Raw genomic sequence first — 23,279 nt, forward strand, 5'->3', positions numbered from 1 at the left:
GCAGCCCAGGGCCTCCCCCCGCGCCCGCTTCAGTGGTAGAGGCCGCGATCGCTCCTGTTCGTCAGCGCCGCCGTTGCCTCAGTCGGAGCTCGCTGCCGCCACCGTCTCTGGCCGCCCCGTCCTCCCTCTGATAGTGTATGAGTGATCTATAACCCTGAGCCCGCCATGTCCACTCCGGCCCGTAGGCGCCTCATGCGGGACTTCAAGAGGTACTGAGGCCGCCGGCTGAGGGGAAAGGGGAGGGCAGGCGGGAGGAGGACGAAGGGCTCGGCTCTACCGGGAGAGGAGGGGGGCAGCACAACATGGCGGCGGGCTAGGGCGCGCTCCGCTAATTGCGTAGCGCTGGTCGACGCTGCCTGCTTGCGGGTTACGCTGTTTGCGCAGGGGCGTGTAGCTACCTGCTTGGGTTACGCGAAGTGCGCAGGGGCGGCCGCGCGGGGCGGGGGGGGGGGGGGGCGCGGCGGGGTCGGCGCCTCAGCCCTCTCTGTGCCCCGCAGGCTGCAGGAGGATCCCCCGGCCGGGGTGAGCGGGGCCCCCTCCGAGAACAACATCATGGTGTGGAACGCCGTCATCTTCGGGTGAGTCGGGCGGCGGCGGGGGGCCGGGGCCGGCAGGGCCCGCCGCCGCGCTGCCTCCCGGGGCGGGTCGGAGCCGGGCCGCCCGCGGGTAACGCTGTGCTCTGCTTCTTCCCTCCTGCAGGCCCGAGGGGACTCCTTTCGAGGACGGTAAGTGCGGCTGCGTGCGGGGCCGGTGGTTCGCGCTGTCGGGGTGAGCTGCAGCGTGACACGGCCTTGGTGTGTCACTGCTGTGGACTTTGCAACAGGTGTGGGCCGGGGATGGAGAAGGGACACGCACCTGGCCACGCGTGTGTCTGCTGGATCCAGGGCTTATGTAAATTCTTTTTTTTTTTTTTTTTTTTAAATCCTACTCCAAGGACGTGTTGTCAATTTAGATTGCTATGTTGATTTGTTGATTTACAAAAACATACAAGTTAGCTTGTAAGGGCTTGCTCATAATTGCTAAATCTGACTATCCTAAGCCTAATTTAATGTACTGTTTTAAGGATCTCCAAGCTTTTCTGTTGAACCCTGGCTCATGTTTTTAGGGACACTTATATTTGGAGAGCTGTCAAAAACCTGGTATAGAACCGTTGTGATTTGTTTCGAGTTCTAGTTTTTCTGACGCTGGAAGCGTTTTGCAAGTAAGTCCCAACGTGAGTCAGCTGAAGTAGGAAATGGGCTGAATGTTTGAGAACAGATTTTTCATTTCATTTTCAAGTTCAGAACAGATTTTTGTTTTTTTTTTTTTTTTTTTGTTCTTGGCATCTACTTCAGTCCGCTACAATCAGTATCATTCTGGGTTAAAGATTAAAAGGACTTTCTGACTTTAAAAGGTGACTAAATAGGTCCTTGTAACATACCTGTGTCCTAATAGTTTCCATCTGGCTATGTTGTCTTTTATAGTTTTACTGATGCTGTATGAACACTTCAGCATCTTTGTGAAAACTTGTTAGGCATGAAATACTGTCTACTGAAATCAGTGATGCATTTTTTTCTTTTAAAGATACTTTCAGTGCAGGCTATAATTAATCTTAGATCTCCATGACTCATGACAAAAGCGTAGGAAAAATTCCTTAACTCTTATGTTGTTCTTGGCTAACTCCTTTGTGTCTGTTTATCCTTGGAGGTAGCACCTGTGGGCATGCCTGTAAATTGCAGATGTGCTGGTTTTTTTTTTCTGCGAAGATTTTAAATATTTTAGGCCTAAGAAAACTCCAGTTACTTTTTTTTTGTTTTAATATGTTTGGTTATTTAAAAAACTTGTTATAGTAGTTGCTTCAGAAATCTAATGTTTAGAACTTGAGTATTCCATAATGTCACATAATAGAACAGATAGGCTAAATGTACTCTGCTATCTTATCTTATGAACCTTAAAGAAGGGCTGCCTTAACTTCTAATGAGGGTTGCTAGAGCTGCTTAGGTTCTTGGTGCACTGCCACTAATAGAGTGATTCACCATTTGGAGCAGAAAGCTGTCTCCTTGCAGCCTGCTGAAGTGCAGGTTGTTTCCATGTTCAGGCTCTTCCAGCTCAGTGTGGGGTTAACAAATGCTATAAGGGCTTTTTTTCATATATTTCCATTTAGTTGCAGAAGGCTGGAGGCTGCTTTTGAGAGCCCTGACACACTGATTTCCTCTGTGCTTTCCACTGTGGCGGCATTGTGTCTTTATCTCAGATGCTTAGGACGTGTTGCACTCACAGCAGTTTGAAGTTCAAACAGATGCTCGAGTCTGATACTGCTGTCCTACTGCTTTAGTCGATCTAATAACGCAATCTTGGTGTGCAATGGATTGCCCCTTTCATAGCAAAGTGTGTGTCTTCACAGCAGGCGCTGAGGAAAACAGATATGTCTTGTGTTGCAGGATATGCTGTCTCCTTTTCTCTGGGACCTATCTTAGGTTGTGCTAGATAACAAAATACTAAGTGGTGCCTAGAGATATGTGTGTGTTGGTGTCTGGGCTGTGCTTTTCCATTAAGTGAGCAGAGTAGCACAGTTCAGGTAGTGGGAGCACAGGTCAGATTCAGTTTAGCTTAATGTGCATAAAATTAAGGGAATTTTTATTTAACGGTATTGAGCTGTTAGTTTGGGCTTGTTTTTGTAACTGTGCAGGCCCTTGTGTGTCACAGGTGTGCTGGAGCTCTGTAATTCTTGTTATGAAGCCTTTGCAGGGCAGTGTTCTTCAAGTTGCTTTGTGTTTTCGTTTTTAGGCCCTGTCTCTTCCTGGTGGTACTGTAAAACTTCAGTTATCTAAGTACTTGTGAAAGTAGCCTGTGAAATATTTGTTGTAGTTGCTGTTGAACTAGAGTTGTAATAATTCCAACATTGTAAGAATTACTGTTCTTTATCCTCATTCTGGTGAGGCCCTTCTTCAGTCACAGCTTCTGAGGTTTCTTAGCTTTGTCTGAACTGGAAACCTTAAGCTCAAACACATTTGTTTACTTGCTGTGCTGCATAATGCAGCTAACAGCCCTCCCTCCCCTCCGCCCCCAGACTTTAAAGGGTGTTTTCACAACTTGGTGCGCGGGCTGACTCGGCCTTGGAGGCAACTGCTAATTTAGATCAGCAGCATAACTTCCATCTTCTGGTTTTAAGAGGATTTGATTGCAGGTGTCTGCAGTAAGGACCCTGAAGATGTTTATCCTGCTCTTCACCGTATTGCTAAGAATCTGTATGCATGTGGCGTCTAAAGTGGTAGTGCTGCCACAGTGACGGAAACCCAGGCTTTCCCAGTCCTTCAGACCTGTTTCTTGAAACTGGATGATAATATTGTGGTTAGTGCAAGATTCCTGGCTTGGAGAGAGTTAAATAACACAGCTATTGTAGTATCCTGCCTCGCTGTCCTAGTGCAGGAGGCTTGACCAGAGAAAGCAAGGCATTTGCCTTCTGTGTGGTTTGTTCTGTGCTTATGGAATACGGATTCTGTACCCCGATGCGAGAGAGGAAGAGGTCGTCTCAGAGGAAGAGATGGTCTCTGAGTGGAACAGAGGGGGCTGCTCTTGCTCCCTGCAGCGAGAAGGGCCTGGCAGGGACATGGGTGCTGCTCTGGCAGGGGTCACTTGGGCCAGCATACAGGTCATGGAGAAGCCTTCCTGTTAGCCACGGGAGAGTCGTATCCTGAGGTAGGAGACACAGAGCAACAAGGTAAGTAAGTACAAGAGAGAGAAGAGAATGTTCTTCTAAGATCAGTGATGATCCTAATATCAAGAATGACAGTGAATATGATTTATTCATTTTTAAAGTTGGCTCTCTAGGGTAAATTGCAAGGAATACAAGTTGAAAGATGTAAAATTAGTGACAGAAGAGACTGGACACTGAAGGCCTCATCCCTATCAGCTTGTGTCATGATGCCTGTTTCACTTGTGTGGGCTTTCAGTGCGAGCGACCCTTGGACTCTGGTTCATGGAATCTCTGGATTTGTCTGTTACTAAAGCTCAGCAATGAGGTGTTGCATGCTGTGGAGCTCTTTCAAAGAACCCTTGCTGCTCTGAGTCTTGGCTTGGTGATTTGAGTAGGTGGATAACTCCAGCTGGAAGCTGTCTCGTTGCTCACTCAGATTCGTGTTTTAAGTAATGCTATCCTGTCCCTGGTGGGACAGAGCGCTTCCCTTTCTTTCAGTATTTTTAAACGGATTCTAAGACCAAACTGCCCTTGTTACTGCTTTTTGGCGATCTTACCTGTCCCCTCTGCTCCTGCTTCAGTCAGCGTTCTAGAATAGCGTTCATTTTCTCAAGTATGCCTGTTGAACTCTACTGTTTGATGGTTTGTGCTCGGTTTCCAGCCTGATGCTTGCTTAGTCAGCCTTCCACAGAAGAAAGTGCCTGCTTTCATACCTCGTAAGGAGGCTGCTGGGAACCAGAACTGGGGCAGGGAGAGCTGCGGATCTCCCAAGATTTATAATCGAGTCTCTAAGCATTCGATTCTAAAGGGCCAGTAGTGGTTGGGATTGTCAGCATGTAGGGAAGGAGAAGTAGTCCTGAGCTGATGTTTGTGGCTGGTAGAAGTTGTTACTAACTTGTCAGTGCTGGCTTCCAAACCCATCTCTGATCTGGGTCTGTGCGACTGGATTAGCTGGAGTAAAGCTTGAAAGCCCCACTGCCGACTTGTACTAATTTGAACAATCTTAACTGTATTACTCTTGTTCCTTTTGTTTTACAGCAAGGTAGCAGGCTGGTGGTGCTCTGCTCTGATGTTGTTAGGCTGCTAATAAAAAAAAAAAATTGTAAAAACTTGTTTTTAGGATGTTGAGACTTTCCACTGCTGTACGGAAGGCTCCGAAGCGTCTGTACTCTGTCTTCATATGCAAACTGGAACGTGAAAGCAGTGACCTTCATTTCTTGAGACTTAGTGTTACAGTTTATCTCCTTATAAAGGAAGGAGTCCCTGGGAAATACTGCAGGTTCTTGCTGATCTGAATAGAAGGGGTTGAAAAACCTGTTCTCTGGCTACTAGTTGTTGGCACATGATTGCCAGCCAAGCAAAGGAATACGTTAATTTTAGTGCTGGAAAACTCCATCACAGTAGGAAGTAAGGATGAGCTTTATGTCTGAGCCTGTGAGTTTTAATTTGGGCGCTGAGTGTTGGGGAGGGGGAAAACCCTGTCAGATAGGTAAGAATACCCTTTCAAAAAAAGGTGATGTCTGCCCTGGCAGCTCGTTACAGTTACTACTGGGAGGTGCATTCCTTCTGCAGGAGAGCTGTGTGTTTATATCAGGGTGTTTCAGATACTTCTCCCTGACGTACCCAGGAGCTTCACTAACTGCCTCCTGGATTGGTTGGTCTGAGGCGATAGCATGGTGAAGAGAAACTTGCACGTTTTGGAGTATGTAAAGTTCTTTATTTACTGATGTGAATCACTAACAGTGCTTAGTCCCTTGGACCCGTGCTTATGCAGCTCCGTTGACAGACTTGTTCTCAGATTGTTGTAGCCTGAGCATGGCTAAAATGGCTTACGTTGGCGCAGGCTGTTAAAACGATTGGCTTGGGACTTAACTACAGGGTTTTCCGTTTCTGCTTAATCAACCTTTCCCAAAGGAAGACTAGTTAGTGTGAAGTAAACTATCAGATTTTTATTTTAAAGTGTCTAATCTGGATGCTGCTTTCAATACTGCTGTTGTAGGATAAGACCTGATTACCTTACAGTTGTTGATAAAAATATGTTTTCTTGAAATTTAAGCAGGAGATAAATAAGATGATCCTTGTCGTGATAGCACTTTCCAATCTCCAGGATTTATTAAATCATGGCCTGTTTCACAGATGGTTATACACCCGCTCATGGTGTTTTTACAGTGTGCTGGGATTAGGCTTTGTGGAAGAAAACCTCAAGGGCAGATTTATTTCCTTACACAAATCTTTTGACTGGGGTGGTGGTTTTGGCAATGAAAGTAAGTCACAGGAGATGCTCTTGTACCAGTACTGTGTAGGACTTCAGAGTTAATTATTAACTCCAGAGAGAGTAGAAGAATCACTGTAGGACTGAGCAATCTGTATTCCATATCCAAGGTGCACGTATGAGCTCAATAGTATCAGTTTGTGGTTGTGGAGAGATGCTACTTATTCATTCCTTGTGTCAGTTCATTCTGAATAAAGGTTACTTATCTCTCTTTCAACTCTAGGAACTTTCAAACTTACAATAGAATTCACAGAAGAATATCCAAACAAGCCACCTACTGTTAGATTTGTCTCTAAAATGTTTCATCCAAATGGTAAGTACTTACACAATGTTGTATTTGTTGTTTTGTTTGGGTTTTTTACTTATAGCTTGCTATAGTGCTGTAGGAAAAGATCTACTTATTATTAAAGTTTCCACTATCTAATAAGCTAGGAAAATTCCAGTGTGGTTCTGTGTAGTTTTGGAAAGGATGAATACGTGAGCAGTGCTTGGGCTTGAAGTGAAAGGGCCAGTAAAAGGCGCCTCTTAACTTTCAGGTGTTACAGCACAGTATTGATGAGATGCTCTTCTCTCAACTGTCTGTTGTTAACACCTTACAGAAGAATGTTTTTCTGCTTCAGCAGCAGGGCCTTGGACTTTTGTCTAGCTGTATTGCATGCATGGCATAATGACACTGCCGAACACAGTTGTCTTTTAGCACTTTCTTCCCCAAAATGCCTGTAAGAATGGCATACCTCGAAACGTAGTGCTAGTTTCCAACCATAGCTAGTAATAGTAAGATGGTTTAATTAATCCCCTTCCTTGGTAATTAAAGGTTGGAGATGTATTCCTTGCCTCCAAGCAAACTTTAGCTTTGTGAAGAAACACCGGAAACTTTCAAATGCAGCAAGGCTGCATGTGTGGGTAAAGTGCACTGAGAGAAGGTTCTTCTAAAGCTGCTGAGAAAGATGACACTGACTGTTGCCGATACTTTCTGGAGAAACCTTCTGTGTAAACAGCTTTTTGCTCGTGTTCTTGATATCGTTCACTTGTGGGTAGCTTAAAAGTTTTTACCTTAAAATCTATTCGTAGTTTTTCCATAGTGGTAGTTGCAATGTCACAGAGAAGCCTGATGTTGAAGAATAAGCAGGCGTTGAGTTTAAATACCTCAGGCAGCTGTAGGTGACAGGCTTCACCTCTTGCTACCTACAGGCTTGTTTGCTGGATTTAAGTCTGTCGGACACTACTGACTTTTGTAGTGTTTGTCAGTCCGTAGGGTTTCAGGATCAGGCAATACTAGGGAAAAACTGAGGAGCTGTACAACTTCTGTTTTAAGCCATTATTCTTGAACCTTTTTCTAGTCTATGCAGATGGTAGTATATGTCTGGATATTCTTCAGAATCGTTGGAGTCCAACTTACGATGTCTCTTCCATCTTAACATCCATACAGGTAAAAAAAAAAAAAACCTCTGCATGAGAAGGCAGAATGAAATTGGGATGCTTTGACAAAAACAGTTCAGGAAACGTTTGTTTGTTTGTTTGTTTCCCTCTCCTGAGAGCCAGTATAGCAGCTATACCTTGATATTTGCTAAACTGTTGAATACTTCCTAGATGTAAATTGGCTAGACAGTGACAGCAGGTGGCCACTGAGGGTCCCATCCAGTGAGTAAACTCCTTGGGTGTTGCTGCTCAGCTGCACTGCCAAGAGTAAGACTGATAGTGAAAGCTTCCAGTAACTTACAACTGGAATAATGCGACGTACCTCACCTGTGTCTAGATGAATTTCTGCACTCTTATTAGCATAGATAGTTTAAGGAATATGTTGGAAAACTATGCATACTTTCAAGTGCCTAAGAATGTTTTTCCCTTTGCACAGTCTCTATTGGATGAGCCAAATCCTAACAGTCCAGCAAACAGCCAGGCAGCTCAGCTATACCAAGAGAATAAGCGGGAATATGAAAAACGGGTTTCTGCAATAGTAGAACAGAGCTGGCGTGACTGTTGACCCAGGATGATGCAAATGAACACTGTTGATGAGGAAAATAAAGTGTCCGAGTCATCTTTTTCCTCCTAGCGTTTACTTTGAAAGCAGAATAGCTGTTGTGCTGTTGCCACCCTCCCTTGCTGAAGCTTCTTCTCCTTGGACATCAGAAAGCACCCACTTTGAAGTCAAATGTTCTGTACTTGGGTTACTTGCAAAAGAGTTACTGATGCTGAATTCATTTTCTGTGGTCCCTCTCCAGTCTTAGGGCAGTATTGTGCATTTCTGTAGTGTACACTAAGCTTTTAATTGTAATTGTGTTATACACAGTGATGCTTATGTGTAGCTTGATAAAAGGGATGTTTCTATACATACACATTTTTTAACTGATATTAACTAAAGTGCTGATCTGTCCAGGCTGGTCATTTACCTCTACTATTGGTTTAGACCCCACTGCATTTGTAAGTACTGAGTGAAGAAATAACTTCTCGTTTCCCTTTTGTATTGGTTTATCAACTCCTTACTTATGGAAAAAAAAAAACCCACAACACAACTCTTAAATTGATTCTAGTTCAAATATATAGAAGACTGTGGAATGTGAGTTACTTCTGCACTTCCCATGTGAGATTTATGTACAGATATACATAAATCGCTAGTTGTGGTACTTTGATCATTGCTTAGGGTGAGAAACAACCCTCTTTTTTTTAAATTTTATTTTAAAGGACATGCCTACAGAGACTGCTTCAAAAAGTTTCTATAGTCCTGTCACTGAGGCATTACTGGACAAAACCAGGTAGAGCTGTGGTACTCTGAGCGAAAGACCTTCCACATTAAGGAAGAGGTAAAACCTGAAGCGTTCCAGTGGTGGAATTACTCTCCTTCAGTGTCTTTCTCCCACCCCTTATCTTTATGAGAAAGATAAGTTCTTTGGGATCCAACTGTGCTTTGTTGAAAGTATGAATAAAGTATGGGGTAGGCACTTGAGTCTCTGCAGTTTCTGCTCTTTGTAGATTACTGTGTGGTTTGTGTGAGCTACTGCTGCATGCTTGAGTTAGTTTCCCTTCAGTTTATGAAAGTATTTTTTCAACTCTGAAAAAAAAAACATTTGTAAGTCCAGACTCACTTTTTTTGTAAGGCTCAGTTTGTACATTTGGATACAGTACCTTAAGCAGCAGTGTGGGATGGAACCTACAATTGTGTTGTCCACTGTTCCAGTGTCTTTTGTGTGCACATTGGTCTGTTAGTTGAGAAGTTTAACTTTGCACAAGTAACCCATGTAAGAAACTGTACATTTTTCAAAAGTTGTAAATAAAGTGTAACCTTAGTGCTTATTGTATAAATAGGCAAGAGGTGTATAACTGTGGTTCTTTTAACTGGGATGGCAGGAGTCTGTTGTGGGATCATGCTCCAGGTAGACTCTTTTGGCAGGACTGTGAAATACTTTCTGCCTTCTGCGCAGTAGTTGCTGTGCTTGGGTGCCAGCTGTGCCAGCTGTAGTGCAGGGAAAATAAACAGCCCTTCCAGCCAGAAGGAGGTGTGAGGGGCAAAGGAGGAAGGAGAGGCCGGGATCAACTACCTGGCAGAGAAATAGACACAAGTCTTTTAGCCAAAAAAACACGCTTGCAGGAAGCTCAGCACGGGGCCCTGCCTGGGAATGAGCTGCTGACAAAAAAGGAGCCTGTGAGAATGAGTTAGTTACAGCAACTTAACGGGCTTAGGAATGAATGGATAGAGGAATCGTTTCTGCTCCTGTCTTGCGAGGGACAGAACAGGCTTTAAGTGACTGACACATAACAAAAGCTGGTGTTGCTGCTGAGCTCTGCAATTGAGACAGAAGCTGCCAGGCTCTTTCAGAAAACTAAATCAGGATTTATACCTGCTGTGACAACAGCTCATACCCCTGAACAGGCCTTTTGTCTTCCATGGAACAGCCTTTTACAATCAAAGTCCTTCACAAGTTACATTGCTCATTTTCCTAAAGGAGGGCGTGTCCTAATGGCACCCTCATGGCAGCTGGATGTGGCAGTCTCCTAGGTGTGTATGGAGAAGGCAGGACAGTGAGTACCTGACACAGTCAGTGTTTGGTTTTTTTAAGCATTCCCTCTGCAAGACTTTGCCAAGTCAGAGCCAGTCAAGCAACGTGCACTTCAGCTGCACCCACCAAGTGATAGACCAGTGCAAAAAAACTCCAACAAACCAGCCCTGCCACCTGCATTGACAGGGCTGGCTGAAGCCAACCAAGAGTATTTTACCCATTGCCCTGTGCCAGCTGTAACTGTAATATTGCCACGTGCTGTTGCCAGCAGAACCCTTTCTGAATGGTCCAAGTCACTCTAATGTCACAGACATCCTCGTATCCGTCCCTCCATTTTTGTATTTGTCTCGCTAATCGCTAAAAAGAACCAAAAAAGTGGGCTCTTAAGGCAGCCTGAAACAACAGCAGCAGAATTGCCAAAAAAAAAATATATACTCCCCGTTTACACCCGTCTTAGGGAAGGCCTGCAGCCACTACCACGTTTAACCCCCATACTGGCTCTCCAGGAAGCTTACGGCTATACAGGCATCCCGGAGAGGCGGCACTGCTGTAGCTCACAGCTAGCACCCAGTCACCAGCTAAACAGGGCAGATCTGGCACAGAGCGGTGCCACACTGGCAAATATGGAAGTATGGGTGGCCAAGAGTGCCGGTGGCTACCCAGGACAGGAACTGCTACACTCTGCATGGACGCACTAGCCAGCCTGCACCCCCCAAAGAGGCAGTTTTCATCCCGAATACTGCAGTGAGGCTCTCGCTGCCTGTCTCGGCATCACCAGGCTTTGCAGACCTGCTGCATATCCAAGTCGGGGGGGGGGAGGGGGGAGGGGGAGGGGGCAGGGAGCCACACTCCTGCTTGCAGGAATAGCTGCCTAGAAAGTACCAGGCTCCTTCCACTCCTACATCACCATCTGCTAGAGCCCAGCCTTCTTGAGAGCAGAATCCGGAAGCAGAGAGAGGGAAAAATGCACACAAAAAAACCCCAAACAAAACAAAACAAAAAACCCAACATACTTTCAGAATTAATTGCCCAATTATTTCCTCTACAAAGACAGCAGAAACATGTTTTTCTTCAGGCGCCCCAGCTAGCAGCAGCTGTGCTGCAGCCATCCAGGTGGAGACAAGGGAATGCTCTTTTTCCTGAGCGAGCCTTACCTGCCAGGGCAGCCTCTTCTTTTTCACACTCTGGGGTGAAGATGCCTCTTCTAACTGCACATCACCAGGACATGCCGCTTCAGCAGCACAGTCAGCCACTCTCAGCGCTGAGAGCGTTGAAAAAGAAAACAGAACAGGAGGTGGGGAAAAAAGCCGAAGGATGATGTAAAGTGATGGAGAGGCAAACACAGGCAGCGGAAAAACAAAAGCGATAGCTGAGACAGAAGCCAACAGGAGCCCAGACAGAAAAATTGACTAATTTAGGACTAGCATTGTGCTAAAGAATCATCATCAGGCCCGACTGCTGACAGAAAAAAAACCCACAAAACAGCATCTCAAGGCACTTCTCACTCCTGGCTCTTCCAAGGTCAGTTCCTAACCTCTGTGTTTTCCAAGCATGAAGCCAGCATTCCTCCAAGGCTCACAACGCACCGTGTCCTGCGGTACTGCCCACGGAAGAGCCCAGGAGGTCAGCCTGCTTCCTGGCAAGCAGAGAGGCCCTCCGGACTCCCGGCAGCACGTGCCAGTCCCGAGAGACGCCACAGGTCAGAGCAACAGAAAGTTTACTCGTGGATCACCCTCAGCACACACCAGCACGGGTACAGCGAGAGAGCAGAGAGAGAACTGGGCACAGGTTTGATTTTGCTCCACATTGAATAGAAGCTCTTTAAAGTTTAAAAAAAAAACGTTACATAACTGTCCCCGCAAGCTACACGAGCACCTCTGAGCGTGGGCTCTGCCTTTACCTCCAGTTTTCCTGTTTCACGCTTCACTGTGGTATTTGCACACGCCAAGCAGTGCTCCGAGGTGAAAATGCACTTTTGGAATTCTTACTCCGGTGCTCTGACGATTCAGGTGCTCTCAGTAATTCTCAGCATGGGGGACTCAAGGTAGAAATATGAATATACAAATAAAACTACTGCACCAATAAAACTGGTGAAGGACATCTCTGCACACATACGCAGCAGAGACAAGACCTCGCTATATGTATTTCTCAAGAATAAACACAGTTTTCACACTTTTTTTTTTATATGAAGTGTGACAAATCCTGCTTTTTTCCAGAAATAAAACTTTATTTTTATTGTCATTAATACCAACTTTACATACAGGTTTATTTCCCCAGACTGCATTTCCTTTTTATCTTTTTTTTTTTTTTTTAAAAAAAAAGGCATTTTTTTTCCTTCCTTGGTCAAGAAGAATAAGGGAACTATAATTTTAAATGATGTCGAACTCCTTCTCATTGGACGTGTGTTTTTGGCTATTACAAAACTATTAAAATGTGAAGGAACGAGTAATATCAAAGACACATACAGCACTACTGCTTTTGGGTTGTGCTAATATACTCGAACGGAACTTGGCAGTTCTAAACGTCTAACAACATCTCAAATTATATTAACGAAGTAAAAGACTTTAACGTTAATATAACCCACAATAAAAAACAAACAAACAAAAAAAAAAAACAAACAACCACAAATGCAGCATCTCTGTCTTTAATCGAATCTCTCGGAAGCTCAGTCTCCGGTAGGATGGGACACCTGACCTCAGTTTGCTTCAGGCATAATGAGCTCGTAGTGTCCAACCTGACCTTCCTGCTTCAGCTGGTCTAACAGATCCTCCTTGCGCCGCTTCCTGCTTACCACCAAGTACCTGTTGTGGCCCTGCCCATGAGATTTACTTTTAAGACCGTATTTTTGGGCGATCTGATGTATCTGCTTCCGCTCATCCATGGTCAGTTCTCTGGAGAAAGTCAAGTCGATGTGGCTTTCTGAGCGTGCATAGTTTCGAATGATCTCTTCGATATCTCTTTTGGCGATTTTGTTTACCCTCTCGACGTCGAGCCCGAGTCCTTCCCTTTTAAACTGTTCCTTCACTGAAATCGGCTCTCGAATCCCTTCACCATCCTTCCCCAGGCCACCGCCTGTCCAGCCCATCTTTCTCAAAATCTGATTCCCAATGTTGTCTTCCTTGATCTTCTGTTTGAAAGCCTCTTCTGCTGACCGGCCCCGAATCTCATTTCTGGAGATGACGTCTTCAACGGTGCCTTTCTTCAGGTTATTAACAACAGTTGGCTGAGTCTTTTTGAGGATTTTCACGGCTTCCTCTGCTGCTTCATGCTTGACAGATTTCTTCACTCCAACTGCCTCTGCGATGAATTCATCTTCAAGCAGCACCTTGCATTTCCATCGCATGCCAGTCATCCTCTCAAAGACATACTCCACCGTCATCTTGTTGAACTGGGCAGTGTCATTCAGCGTGCACACTGGATTACTGGAGTTCTCATAAACCACGAGATCCTTCAGGTCCTTCTTCCTTCCAGAGCCCCGCGACGAGCAGCCCACCTTCTGAACCTGGGTCACTTTGATGGCTGCTATATTTGACTGCATCTTCTGCAGGATTTTCAGTGCCTCCTCAGCTGCTGCGTGCTTGCTGGTCTTTTTAGTGCCGAATCCCTCCGCCAGGCAGTGATCTTGCAGGTACACCTGACAGCGCCACGAGCGGTTGGGCATTAATTCGTATTTGTATTCAACAGACATTTTGTTATAGGAGGCAGAATTGTTAAGTATCCCTATTGCATCGCTGGCGTTCTCTGTGAGGACAAAACTAGTCCAGTGTTTGTTGGTATTAGCCGTACCTTTCACGGACTCAGTACCGGGCTGCATCGGGACACAGTCCCTGTTGGCAACTACAAACTCCTCATGAGGTTTGAGAGCTGGAGGGAAATCTGGGCGACTCACGCCTGCCTCGCACACCACCAAGTCTTCGTGATAGGTGTGCCTGAACTTCCGCTGAACAACTCTAACTTCCACAGACTTCTTCAGCAGCTTGACTGCCAGCTCCGCGGCTCGATCCCTGGATCCGTTTTTGCTGCCGGCGTAACCAGTGGCCAGGTAGACGTTCTGACATCGCACTTCACAAGCGAAGCCATCTGTTAGGAGCTTCTTGCTCTTGGGAAGGTCAGCAGGGGCGATTTCTTTCAGAGGAACATAAATATATTCAGGATTTGTCTTGCAAGCCTGAATTGAACGTGTCAAAAGATACGTATAGTTAATTTTATCAGTCCCAGTGTTTGCATCTGGGTTAGCAAGATTTTTCCAGACAGCTGCTGACAGTTTCTCAATAAAACTCTGCTTCAGCATTATAGCTGATGGAGGGAAAGTCTCTGATGCAGACTGGACTGCTGAAGGAGAAAGAGAAACCTGCAACGCACCACTTGTGGTAGAGTCCATACTGTTCGCAGCCGCCTTGGCCGCTGCTGCCTGGCCTGCAAAGCCAAACCCGGCTGAGCTGGAGAGCTGGGGATCCATCTCCCATGCACTTGCAAAAGAATTCGTACAGTTTTCAGCTGGCTGCGCCATGCTGTTGGCATTTCCCTCCTGGTTCACCTCCTGCATTTGGTTATCTAGAGAATCTTCCTTCTTGTCTTCCTTCTCAGCGCTGGTGACAAAGTGTATGGGCTCAAAACGTGGTCGCACCCGGAACCTGGGGACCGTCTTTTTGGGTGGCTCAGGAATCTCTTCCGGCTCTGGACCTATGGGGGAGGAAATGACAAGATTACCAACACGTGCTATGACAGGGAGACAATGTTTTCACAGTGATCTCCAGTGATCTCCGGGAGGAGCCTGCAGGCCCTGAGTTTCCCACTTCTTAGCCACAAACTGAAAGGTTTCTTTCCAAAGACATTCACAATGGTCAAAGACGACCGTTTATTCTTTCGCAGGTCACTACAGCTCCACAACTATCACACAAAATCTCTATGTACTTGGCTACATGGATTTTAGGTCTGAATCACTTGCTCTGCTCCCGAACATCACCCACTGAACCCATCTGGTCATTTCTGAAGTCAATCCATTACACATTACTGGCAGACTCTTGTTCCTTAACCAGAAGAAATGCAAATGAGGCAGAATATCCTGATAAGCACAGCTACTGCAGAAAAGCAGAATCAAATGGCTGATGAGCAAATATGTTACATTTGAAAGATGGTTATACAAGGCTTCTCCCGTGGCAGATTTAGCCCCCACGCACTGAAGTGGTACATGCGTGCGATTTCATCAGAGGAGCAAAAGGTCACCTCAGCGCCTTGGAATGAGATGCCTAATCCAGTGCAATGTGTGCAACCATAATATAGGTCAGGCAACACATCTGTCTAGGCATCCCACTGCCATGGCGAACTTATCACAGCTTAGCTCACTGCAGATGAGAAAAACACTTCACATACAGCACGAGCAGGCCTCCATATCCAAACCAGGTGACAAAGCTCTTACACGTGTGAAATCCGTTGGTCGTCAGTTTTGAGGAATTATGGCGAGGTTTACGGTTTATATTTCTTGCTCAGTTTGCTATTTTGCTGATGGCACTGCAGCAGCATCTAGAGGCTCTCACCAGCAGTGCTATCTGTGTAACATGCAATGGAGAACCCTTCCCCTCAAAGCTGCTGCCTGGGAGACAGACAAAACATGGGGAAAAGTAGTATTCTTCTCAGTTTTGCAGCCAGCCCATGGAAGCACAGACAGATTGCGGGGTGTCAAAGTAAGGGAAGAAACCGGTGGAGCTGGGGATGACATCCTAGCCTAGAGGAGTCCTGTGCTGTCTGACCATTTGTGCATTCAACAGCCAAACTACGACTGATGCCTCCTCACAAAGCAAGGACCTGCCTGCTCGCCTCCACAACCAGCACCTGCCTGCACGAACAGTTTCCCACCCCTCTGTCCCTCTGCAGAGAGGGCAGGGAGCTCTGAAGGTGCTGGAGAGGAGCAGATGGAGTCACAGGACTGCCAGCCCTCTCTGCCTGCTGCATTTCCTCTACTGGAAAAGCTACAGCTGGAAGACGGATCCTTGAGACCACAGGACTGAGCTGACAGATGCAGGACTCTTCCAGACCCAGTAGGGAGAAAAAAAAAAAAAAATTAACCCACCCCCCAGTGCTCCAGGCAGGCTGTAACTGAAAATCAGTAAGCTGAACTCCCCATCTCCATGCACATGTACAAGCCCTTCTCAGGAACATCACCCCTCGCCACAGTGAAGAACGGCAGACAGGTATTTCATTACCTGGATTCAATTCCCTAACACTATCACTAGGGAAAATCAATTATCTGGGAATTTCAATGAAAAATGGTCTTTTCTTCAGCAAAAAGAGAACTCTGCATGGATTCTGTATACTCCACAACACGGCCGAGGAGGGGAAAGGGCTGCAGTCCAGCAGAGCACATCACAGTCGCTGCCCTTCGTTTGCTGCACTGGCTCTCAAGGCAGCCCCACGGCGTGTGGCACTGCCCACGCTCCCACTAACACCCACCGAACAGTGGCAGGGAAGGAAGGGTGCCTCCTTTGGCATAGGCAGATATACTCACTGTCAGATGGAGAGCGGTATCTTTTCAGCTTCCTGCTAGGGACCAGCTCGTACGTCCTCGTTTCCCCGATATCGATACCTTCAGCCATCTTGAGAACCTTCTCCATGACCTCCAAGCCGTACCTGTGTGGATTCAACAGCAAACCACTTTAGAACTGGTCCCACAGGGGCAACACACACACATGCACACACAAGCTTTTACTATGCAAAATAAGAACTAAAGCTGCCTGAGAGATTGTACCTGGTTGGAGGGAGATGCTGCCCCTGGTTTTACAAATGGAGTGTTATCACAGGACCTGACCACCGGCCTCATGCCGTGGCTAGTTCGGCGCTGGCAGACAACCTGCACACCAGCCAACAAGCTCCTGGCTCCAAGCGGACCCAGTTGTGAGTAACAAACCGTGCAGTCACCAAACTGACAATGTTTTAAATTTAAATACGTTATCTGTTAAAACGTAACATTTGGCAGAGCTACTAGGAACACTAAGGAATGCCGGGCTGTGGAGAAGGAGCCTCCGTGGGCATCACAGCTTCAGTGAACTAAGCACAGGAGCGCCTGACTGGCACTGAAGTCTTGTCTGGGTCAGCAGCCACAGACTGTACGTCACCAGTACTGAAATGGCACATGTCAGATGGCACAGGCACTGCTCAGCCTTTATTGACCGCTGTTCAAAAACCCACGCTGATTTCCAGCTTGGTAGCTGTAACTGAAACGTTTTCAGTCCCTGAGCCATGACAGAGGTGAGGTGGCTGCAGACAGCTCTGTGCAAACCCTGACCCTGCTGCTGCACGCCCACAGTTCCACACGGGCAGGACACGCTCTGTACAACCCCATCACTCTTGGCCTTATGTCCCTGACCATCTAAATTTTCCTTCATTCTGGGTATCTGTCACACTTTTTCAAGCCACTTGCACGCTGAAGCTGAACAAGAAAAAACACCAAACCTTTCTAACCAAGGAGAACCTACAAAGAGCCTGAAACTAGCCTCTGACAGCTTCCCACCGTGGTTCAGAAAGGAGAAAAGGCAATCTTGCACCCGTTCCCTGGTGTGCTCACCTTCAAAACTCAAAAAGCACCAGGTCCCATGGACAGTCCATGACTGTCCCAACAGCCAGTGCGGCAATAACTTTCAGCGGCTTTTAAATACTACCATTCCAAGGGCTCTGTAAATCTACTCACTCTCCATTCAAGAAGTGCCCTCCCTGTTCCTGATTTAGGGGAGAAATTAGAGCCGTTTAAATTACCGGGCGAGAACTCTGAGCACACACTGCGGCAGCCCCTGCAGGTACCCAGCACAGCTCAGCCCCCAGCAGAGAGGCAGCAAAACTGGGCATGGGAAGAAAACGCCAAGAGGAATCGAAGGGAGGCAGACAGTGGTGAGACCCTCATCCTCCTGCAGCCAGAAGGGAGAGAGGTGGGAATCTCCGTTCTTCTCTCTGGCTTACAGGGAGATGAGTATGTTACCTATGATGGCAACATGGAGGACAATACCCTTCTGCAGGGTGCGAGAACAGGGTTAGATCTGCCATAAGTGTGTCGCTCTTCTTCACAAAGGATGGAGATGTTTGGGGCTCAGATTTCTACCCAGGGGAAAAATCAACCAGTCGCAATGTCTAAGCTGGCCTTAGAAATCTCAAGTTGTGGAGACTGCACAAAGAGGCAGACGAATCCCATGCTTCCAATGCCTCACTAAAGCCTCCCTGGTGTGACTTAAATACGTTATCTCTTATCCTGATCCCAGTAGCTCTGGAGCATAACGCCTTCCTCCTTCCCTCAATCTTGCAGCCACCTTACCTTTAACATGCATCTTCTCCCATCCACCCTTAAACTAAATGAATCCTGTCCCTTAACTCCTTCCTCACAGACCATGCTTTCTAAGTCCTCTGGACGTTTTCCAGATCATCCTCCAGCTGAACAGTCCCTCAGGTTTCATCAGCAAAGACTCTGATTTGTATTTACTCTGACAAACAGGTTGTCTTCAGCTAACAAGTCATCAACGTTAAAAAAAAAACAGACCACCACCAAAACAAAACACGACCAACAAACTTAAGAGAAAACAAGGAAAATCCCCCCCAATTTTGAAGTTATTCACTTGATACAGCAACAACAGCTCTTCCCAAGCAGCAAAAGGCAGTTCCAGGGAAAGCTGCGGGTCCCCTCCCTTTCCCAGATAAACTGGGAGTAAAGCTCCCAGTTGCTCTTTAGCAGCGCAGCGTGTTCACTGTGCCCGTGCGGCGTGTTCACGTTCAGGCATGACACAAGCTTCAGGGAAGCATCCTCACTGATAACAGCTCTGCACTGCCTCAACCACAAACCTATTGCTCATGTCTCCCCTCAGAGCTGCAGGTGGAGACGTTCATCAGGGAAAGAGCGTGCACTTACAGGCTCAAATTGCGTCGTTTTTTAGGATTTGAGACCTTGCCACATAGTTCTTCACTTCTGTTCTCAGCACCCTATAACCATGCTGCTGCATGGATTCCCAAAAGCACTGCCACAAAGGAGGCCCTCCACTAAGACGGCACATAAACACCTTGAGACCAAAGGGACTGTATCTTAAGAAGATAGGCTCGATTTTAACATACTACTCAAGCTTTGGAATTTGAAGCTGGTTTAAAACCATGTTCGATTTTGGTGCTTGCAGAGCAGAATAGTTTAATACTTTGACCAGGAAAAAAAAAAAAATCAGAAACCATGGAGCTCTACGTTTAATGACATTGATTTGGCTCTGCACAAACGACACAAAACATTCCCCATCAAGGCTCTGGGACACTAACATTAATAAAAGTCAAACTGCACGCCCTTCAGTGCTTACCAGCTCCTCTGCCACTGCTCACTTTGCTGAAGTTAGTCGTTAAACAGCTGCTTCTGTCTTTAAAGCCTTATGTCCAGTTAAAAATAATCACAGCACTGAAAGTGTCAGTCGGGACACGGGTGATGTTTCTGGGATCTCCACAACCCTGCTCGTTACGGAATGGTGGCTTCTGCACGGTAACAGCCATACTGACGGAGGGAAACTTCTGCCGCTCACCAGGCTATTTCCCTCAAAACCCTGAGCTCTGAGGGGGTTGCGGAGGCTGCTTTACGCACAGAGGGGTGCTTTCTTCTCACTTAAATTACAAAGCGCAATGCCACATGCTTAACGAGTCCTCGGGGGTGGGACATCCAGAACTACTTTCCAAACACAGATATACTTTTCCAGCAGGTTGCTCCCCCCTCCACATACAAACACACGCGTATCTGAGCAAAGAACACTGTCCCGGAACAGAAGTCCTCCTGCACCATCCCAGCCCTTCTGGGGTGACTGTCTACAAGGCGCTCGGGGCCGACTTCAGCCGAGCAGCGCCAGGCCGGGAGCCCCAGGGAGCGGGGCGGCCGGGAGAGGCGGCCGGAAGGAGCCCGAGCTCCCTTCTCCCGGGGCGGCCCCCTCCGGGCGCGGGCCCGATCGCTGCGAGCCCTCCCGCCGCCCCGAGGCCGCAGCCCGGTGCCGGGGCCGCCCCGCCGGGCCTCACCTGCAGCCCATGAAGACGTGGTTGGTCCAAAGGACGGAGAGCGCGAGGAGCTGGTCGATGGCGGCGCCGGGGTAGCCGTGGAGGTGGCGGAGGATGAAGCGGCGGCGCAGCTCCCATTGCCGCTCGGTCTCGTTGTACTGCCGCCACTGCTCCAGCACCGACTCGGGCACCTGCTCCGGTTCCGGCGGCGGCATGGCGGGCGGCGGCTCCGCGAGCGATGCTGCGTGGCCGAGGGGCCGTCCCCGCCGGTGGGCGCCGAGCCGCGGGGCACAGGCCCGCACGGCGGCGGAAGCGACCCGGGCGTGCCGGAGGGGACTAGGCCCCACGTGCGGACCAGGCCGCGGCCCGCCGGGGAGCGCCGGCCCGGCCCGGCCTCAGGCCCGGCCTCAGCCCCCGCCCGGCCCCGGTCCGGCCCCGCCCCGGCCCGCCCGTGCCGCCGCGGCGGGCGCTCGCCCCTCACTCGCGCGGCGCGGAGCGGAGCGGCCCGGCCGGCGCCGCGTCACGTGGCCGCGCGTCAGAAGCCCGCGAGACGCCGCGAGACGCCGGCGCCGCTGCCGGCCGCCCCGGCTCCCTCGCGCCCCCTGGCGGCGGCGGCCGGGAGAGCCCGGCGGGGCGGAGCCGTCCGGGGAAGAGGCGGGGAGCGAGCACCGGCACCGCGCCCGGCCCCTCGCGCCGCCCGGCAGCTCCTCCCCGCCACGCACCGGGTCGGAAGAGCCCGAGGCCTTTCCCCGAGGGCACCGGGGGCGGGGGTGTGTGTGTGTCTCCGCGGGGCTCGCCCCACGCCAAGCCGTTCCCGGACGTTTGCCGAGAACAGGCAGCGGGACGGCCGCTGCGGAGCCGCGGTGCCCGGGGCGGGCGGCTCTGCTCTGCTCGCAGGGCGGCGGAGCGGCGCCGGGAGCGGGGGAAGGGCCGGCGGGCAGGGCGCCGCCGCCAAACCGCACACCCGCCCCGGGGCTTCGTGGGTTTCGTTCCTTTTCGGTGACCCCCTGAAGCTCTTGGGACGCCCCGGGCGCAGCACCGGGCGGGGCTGAGCTCGCCGCCTTCCGCCAGTCCCGCCAGCCCGGGCCGCGGGAGCAGCAAGCACGACAGCACGCACGCAGGCTTTCGGATTTTTTATTTAAAATTGACATTAAAGTTAGAAAGGCGTCAGGCTCAACAGTGCTGGTTCTTCAGTGTTCGTCGTGTCAGCGTACAACGCGGGGCAGTGCTCGCGCGCTTCCGTTTGGAAAAAGGAAAGGAAACCAGGCGCGAGGAGAGAAGATGGCAGCTCGGGAAAGCATGCAGCGGGCGGGGCGGGGCGGAGCAGCAGGAAGCGCAAGGGCTGGATCCAGCACACTCTAAGGACACTGCATCCTACTCGCGGGGACTGGGATGGATCACTGTTATTATTAATTATTGTTATTACACCAGCTGTCAGCATCACCTCTCTCCCCTGATACTTTTTTCTAACTTGAAAGAACAAGAGGAGGTTTAGTTAGGAAAAAAAAAAGTACCACTCGGCCCAACCACCAGCCGATGGAGCTTGTTTAATAAGGTGGTGAGACACGGGAGGATGCTAATGAAAACACAGTTCTTCTTACTTTATTTCTTTGTTAAAACTAAATATTTCGTGGCTGCCAGCTGAGCAAATTGCACCATATTGATATTTCCTTTGACTCTGCGCAGTTTCCAAAACCGATCAAACAACAGCATATTGAAAATACTCTTTAGGCTTCACACCTCATGGAAGCCCAGGACATTTACATTATTAAAGACAAAATTAGAAAAAAAATATGCCCATAACCATGTTTGAAAATGTATTCGCTACATCATTAGTCCAAACATCACGTTTCTGTTGCTCTTCAAAGTTCCAGGTAAACGATCAGTTCCCCTGTACGACCCAGTCTTGTCACACAAATTACAAGACACTTCAATTTTAGGTACCATGCAAGTCAGTAAAAGAGCTTCTTCCTAAGACACTAACACTGAAGATTTGTTCCCTCCCTCCCCAGACATAAGACCCTTAAACTCTTCTAGAAGTGGCAGTCTTCTCCCTCAGACCCAGTGCAGCTGGCGGAGACAGATTAAAAAAAGCTACAGAGAGAGAAAAGGGAAAAAAAGAGAAAAAAACAGAAGATTAGCAAAAAAGAGAAAGACATTCAAAAAGCAGGAAAAAAAGAGGTGCAACATGAAAACAGCTGACAGAGGAGACATGGAACCTCCTTGTGGTACCTCAAGTACTTAAAGGAAATCACACCAGTAAAAACCTTTTTTCTTTAAGTCTTTAAAAAGACTTAACATAACTTTAAATAACATTATAATAAGGCAAACGGTCAGGAAGAACAGCCAGTGACCTGCAGTATGGTAAGACAAAGCCACATTAAATGGTTCTTTTAGCAGATAATCTAGAAGTCGTTGACAGACTGATACTGACTGGTTTTTGGGGCAGGCCAACGTTCAACAGTAGAGGAAGAAGTAAATACTCAAATTATTTTAACTTGCTTAAAACAAACAAACGAACAAAAAAACCCCAAGAAACAGTCCAAGACTTTTACTGGAAATAAAATTGTATTTATGGTAAAACAGAATACCTGAGAAAATACATTTCAATCAGGAGTATTAACTGCCTTGATTGCTGGACACTGAGGCCAGACCGTCGTTTGATCCGGGTGACTGCCTAAGGGTTGCTGCTGCCAGGAGCAGGTAGCCAGACCAACACGCTGTATGCCAAAACTGTTTGTGAGGCTCCAGCATCATCCAGTCCACCTTTCCAGTAAAATTCTCAGCAGTGGCTTGCACTAAAACCAGCGTTACCTATCATGGCTAGGTCTGAGGTGTGCTTATCTTCCAAAAACCCTGGATTTGAAGGGTTTTTGTTGAAAATATTTGGAAGCACCTTTCCTGATCTTTCAGCAGAGTCAGGATGTGTGGATTCACCCACATACAGAGCTTAGCCTGCGTACAGTGCCACTGAAGGATCAAGGTCAAAACAAGCAAGTCTGAAATGGAAACCAGGAATAAATACTAGTCTTCAGGTAACACGAATTTGCAAAAGAAAAAAATAAAAGCAAATAAAAAAAGATAGGTGATGTCATGAAGAGGACACCAAATATAAAGAGAAAAGACGTTTTTATCTCTCAGCTATGCAATAATTAAACTACGGTGGTGGTGTCATTTTAACATCACCAATAAATACATTTAAACTGCGTTATTATTTCGCCAGCAAAAATAACTCAACAGAACTTATTTCCACATCTCTCATTGATCTGGGTGGAGAGGGACCAGGAGAAAGGGGAATCCACTAATTGTAGGGAAAAAAAAATATTGTAGGATTTAAAGCTGC

General features: G+C 47.8%; 2 protein-coding genes across 4 annotated transcripts; one reads left to right on the forward strand and one right to left on the reverse strand.

Annotated features, from left to right (window-relative positions):
* On the forward strand, positions 1 to 9,244 carry UBE2A (ubiquitin conjugating enzyme E2 A). Of its 3 annotated transcripts, none has more exons than XM_086619524.1 (6): positions 1 to 209; positions 498 to 578; positions 700 to 725; positions 6,172 to 6,261; positions 7,289 to 7,377; positions 7,804 to 9,244. In XM_086619524.1, the coding sequence occupies exons 1-6, from the start codon at positions 166 to 168 to the stop codon at positions 7,930 to 7,932; spliced, it is 459 nt and encodes a 152-aa protein (XP_086475650.1). In that variant the 5' UTR covers positions 1 to 165; the 3' UTR covers positions 7,933 to 9,244. The 3 variants fall into 3 exon arrangements, with proteins under 3 accessions (XP_086475650.1, XP_086475651.1, XP_086475652.1); XM_086619525.1 differs by having other exon boundaries at positions 8,631 to 9,244; XM_086619526.1 differs by lacking the exon at positions 6,172 to 6,261.
* A 3,327-nt stretch (positions 9,245 to 12,571) lies between these two features.
* Positions 12,572 to 20,151, reverse strand: NKRF (NFKB repressing factor). Its single transcript, XM_086619627.1, has 3 exons — positions 19,958 to 20,151; positions 16,449 to 16,570; positions 12,572 to 14,626 (listed from the first exon to the last, which is right to left on the reverse strand). Exons 1-3 carry the CDS (start codon positions 20,149 to 20,151, stop codon positions 12,639 to 12,641), a joined length of 2,304 nt encoding a protein of 767 aa, XP_086475753.1. The 3' UTR covers positions 12,572 to 12,638.
* Between the last annotated feature and the right edge of the window lie 3,128 nt (positions 20,152 to 23,279).

Source organism: Tauraco erythrolophus, chromosome 13 (genome assembly GCF_009769465.1).
Source record: "Tauraco erythrolophus isolate bTauEry1 chromosome 13, bTauEry1.pri, whole genome shotgun sequence".
NCBI classification, from domain to species: Eukaryota; Metazoa; Chordata; class Aves; order Musophagiformes; family Musophagidae; genus Tauraco; species Tauraco erythrolophus.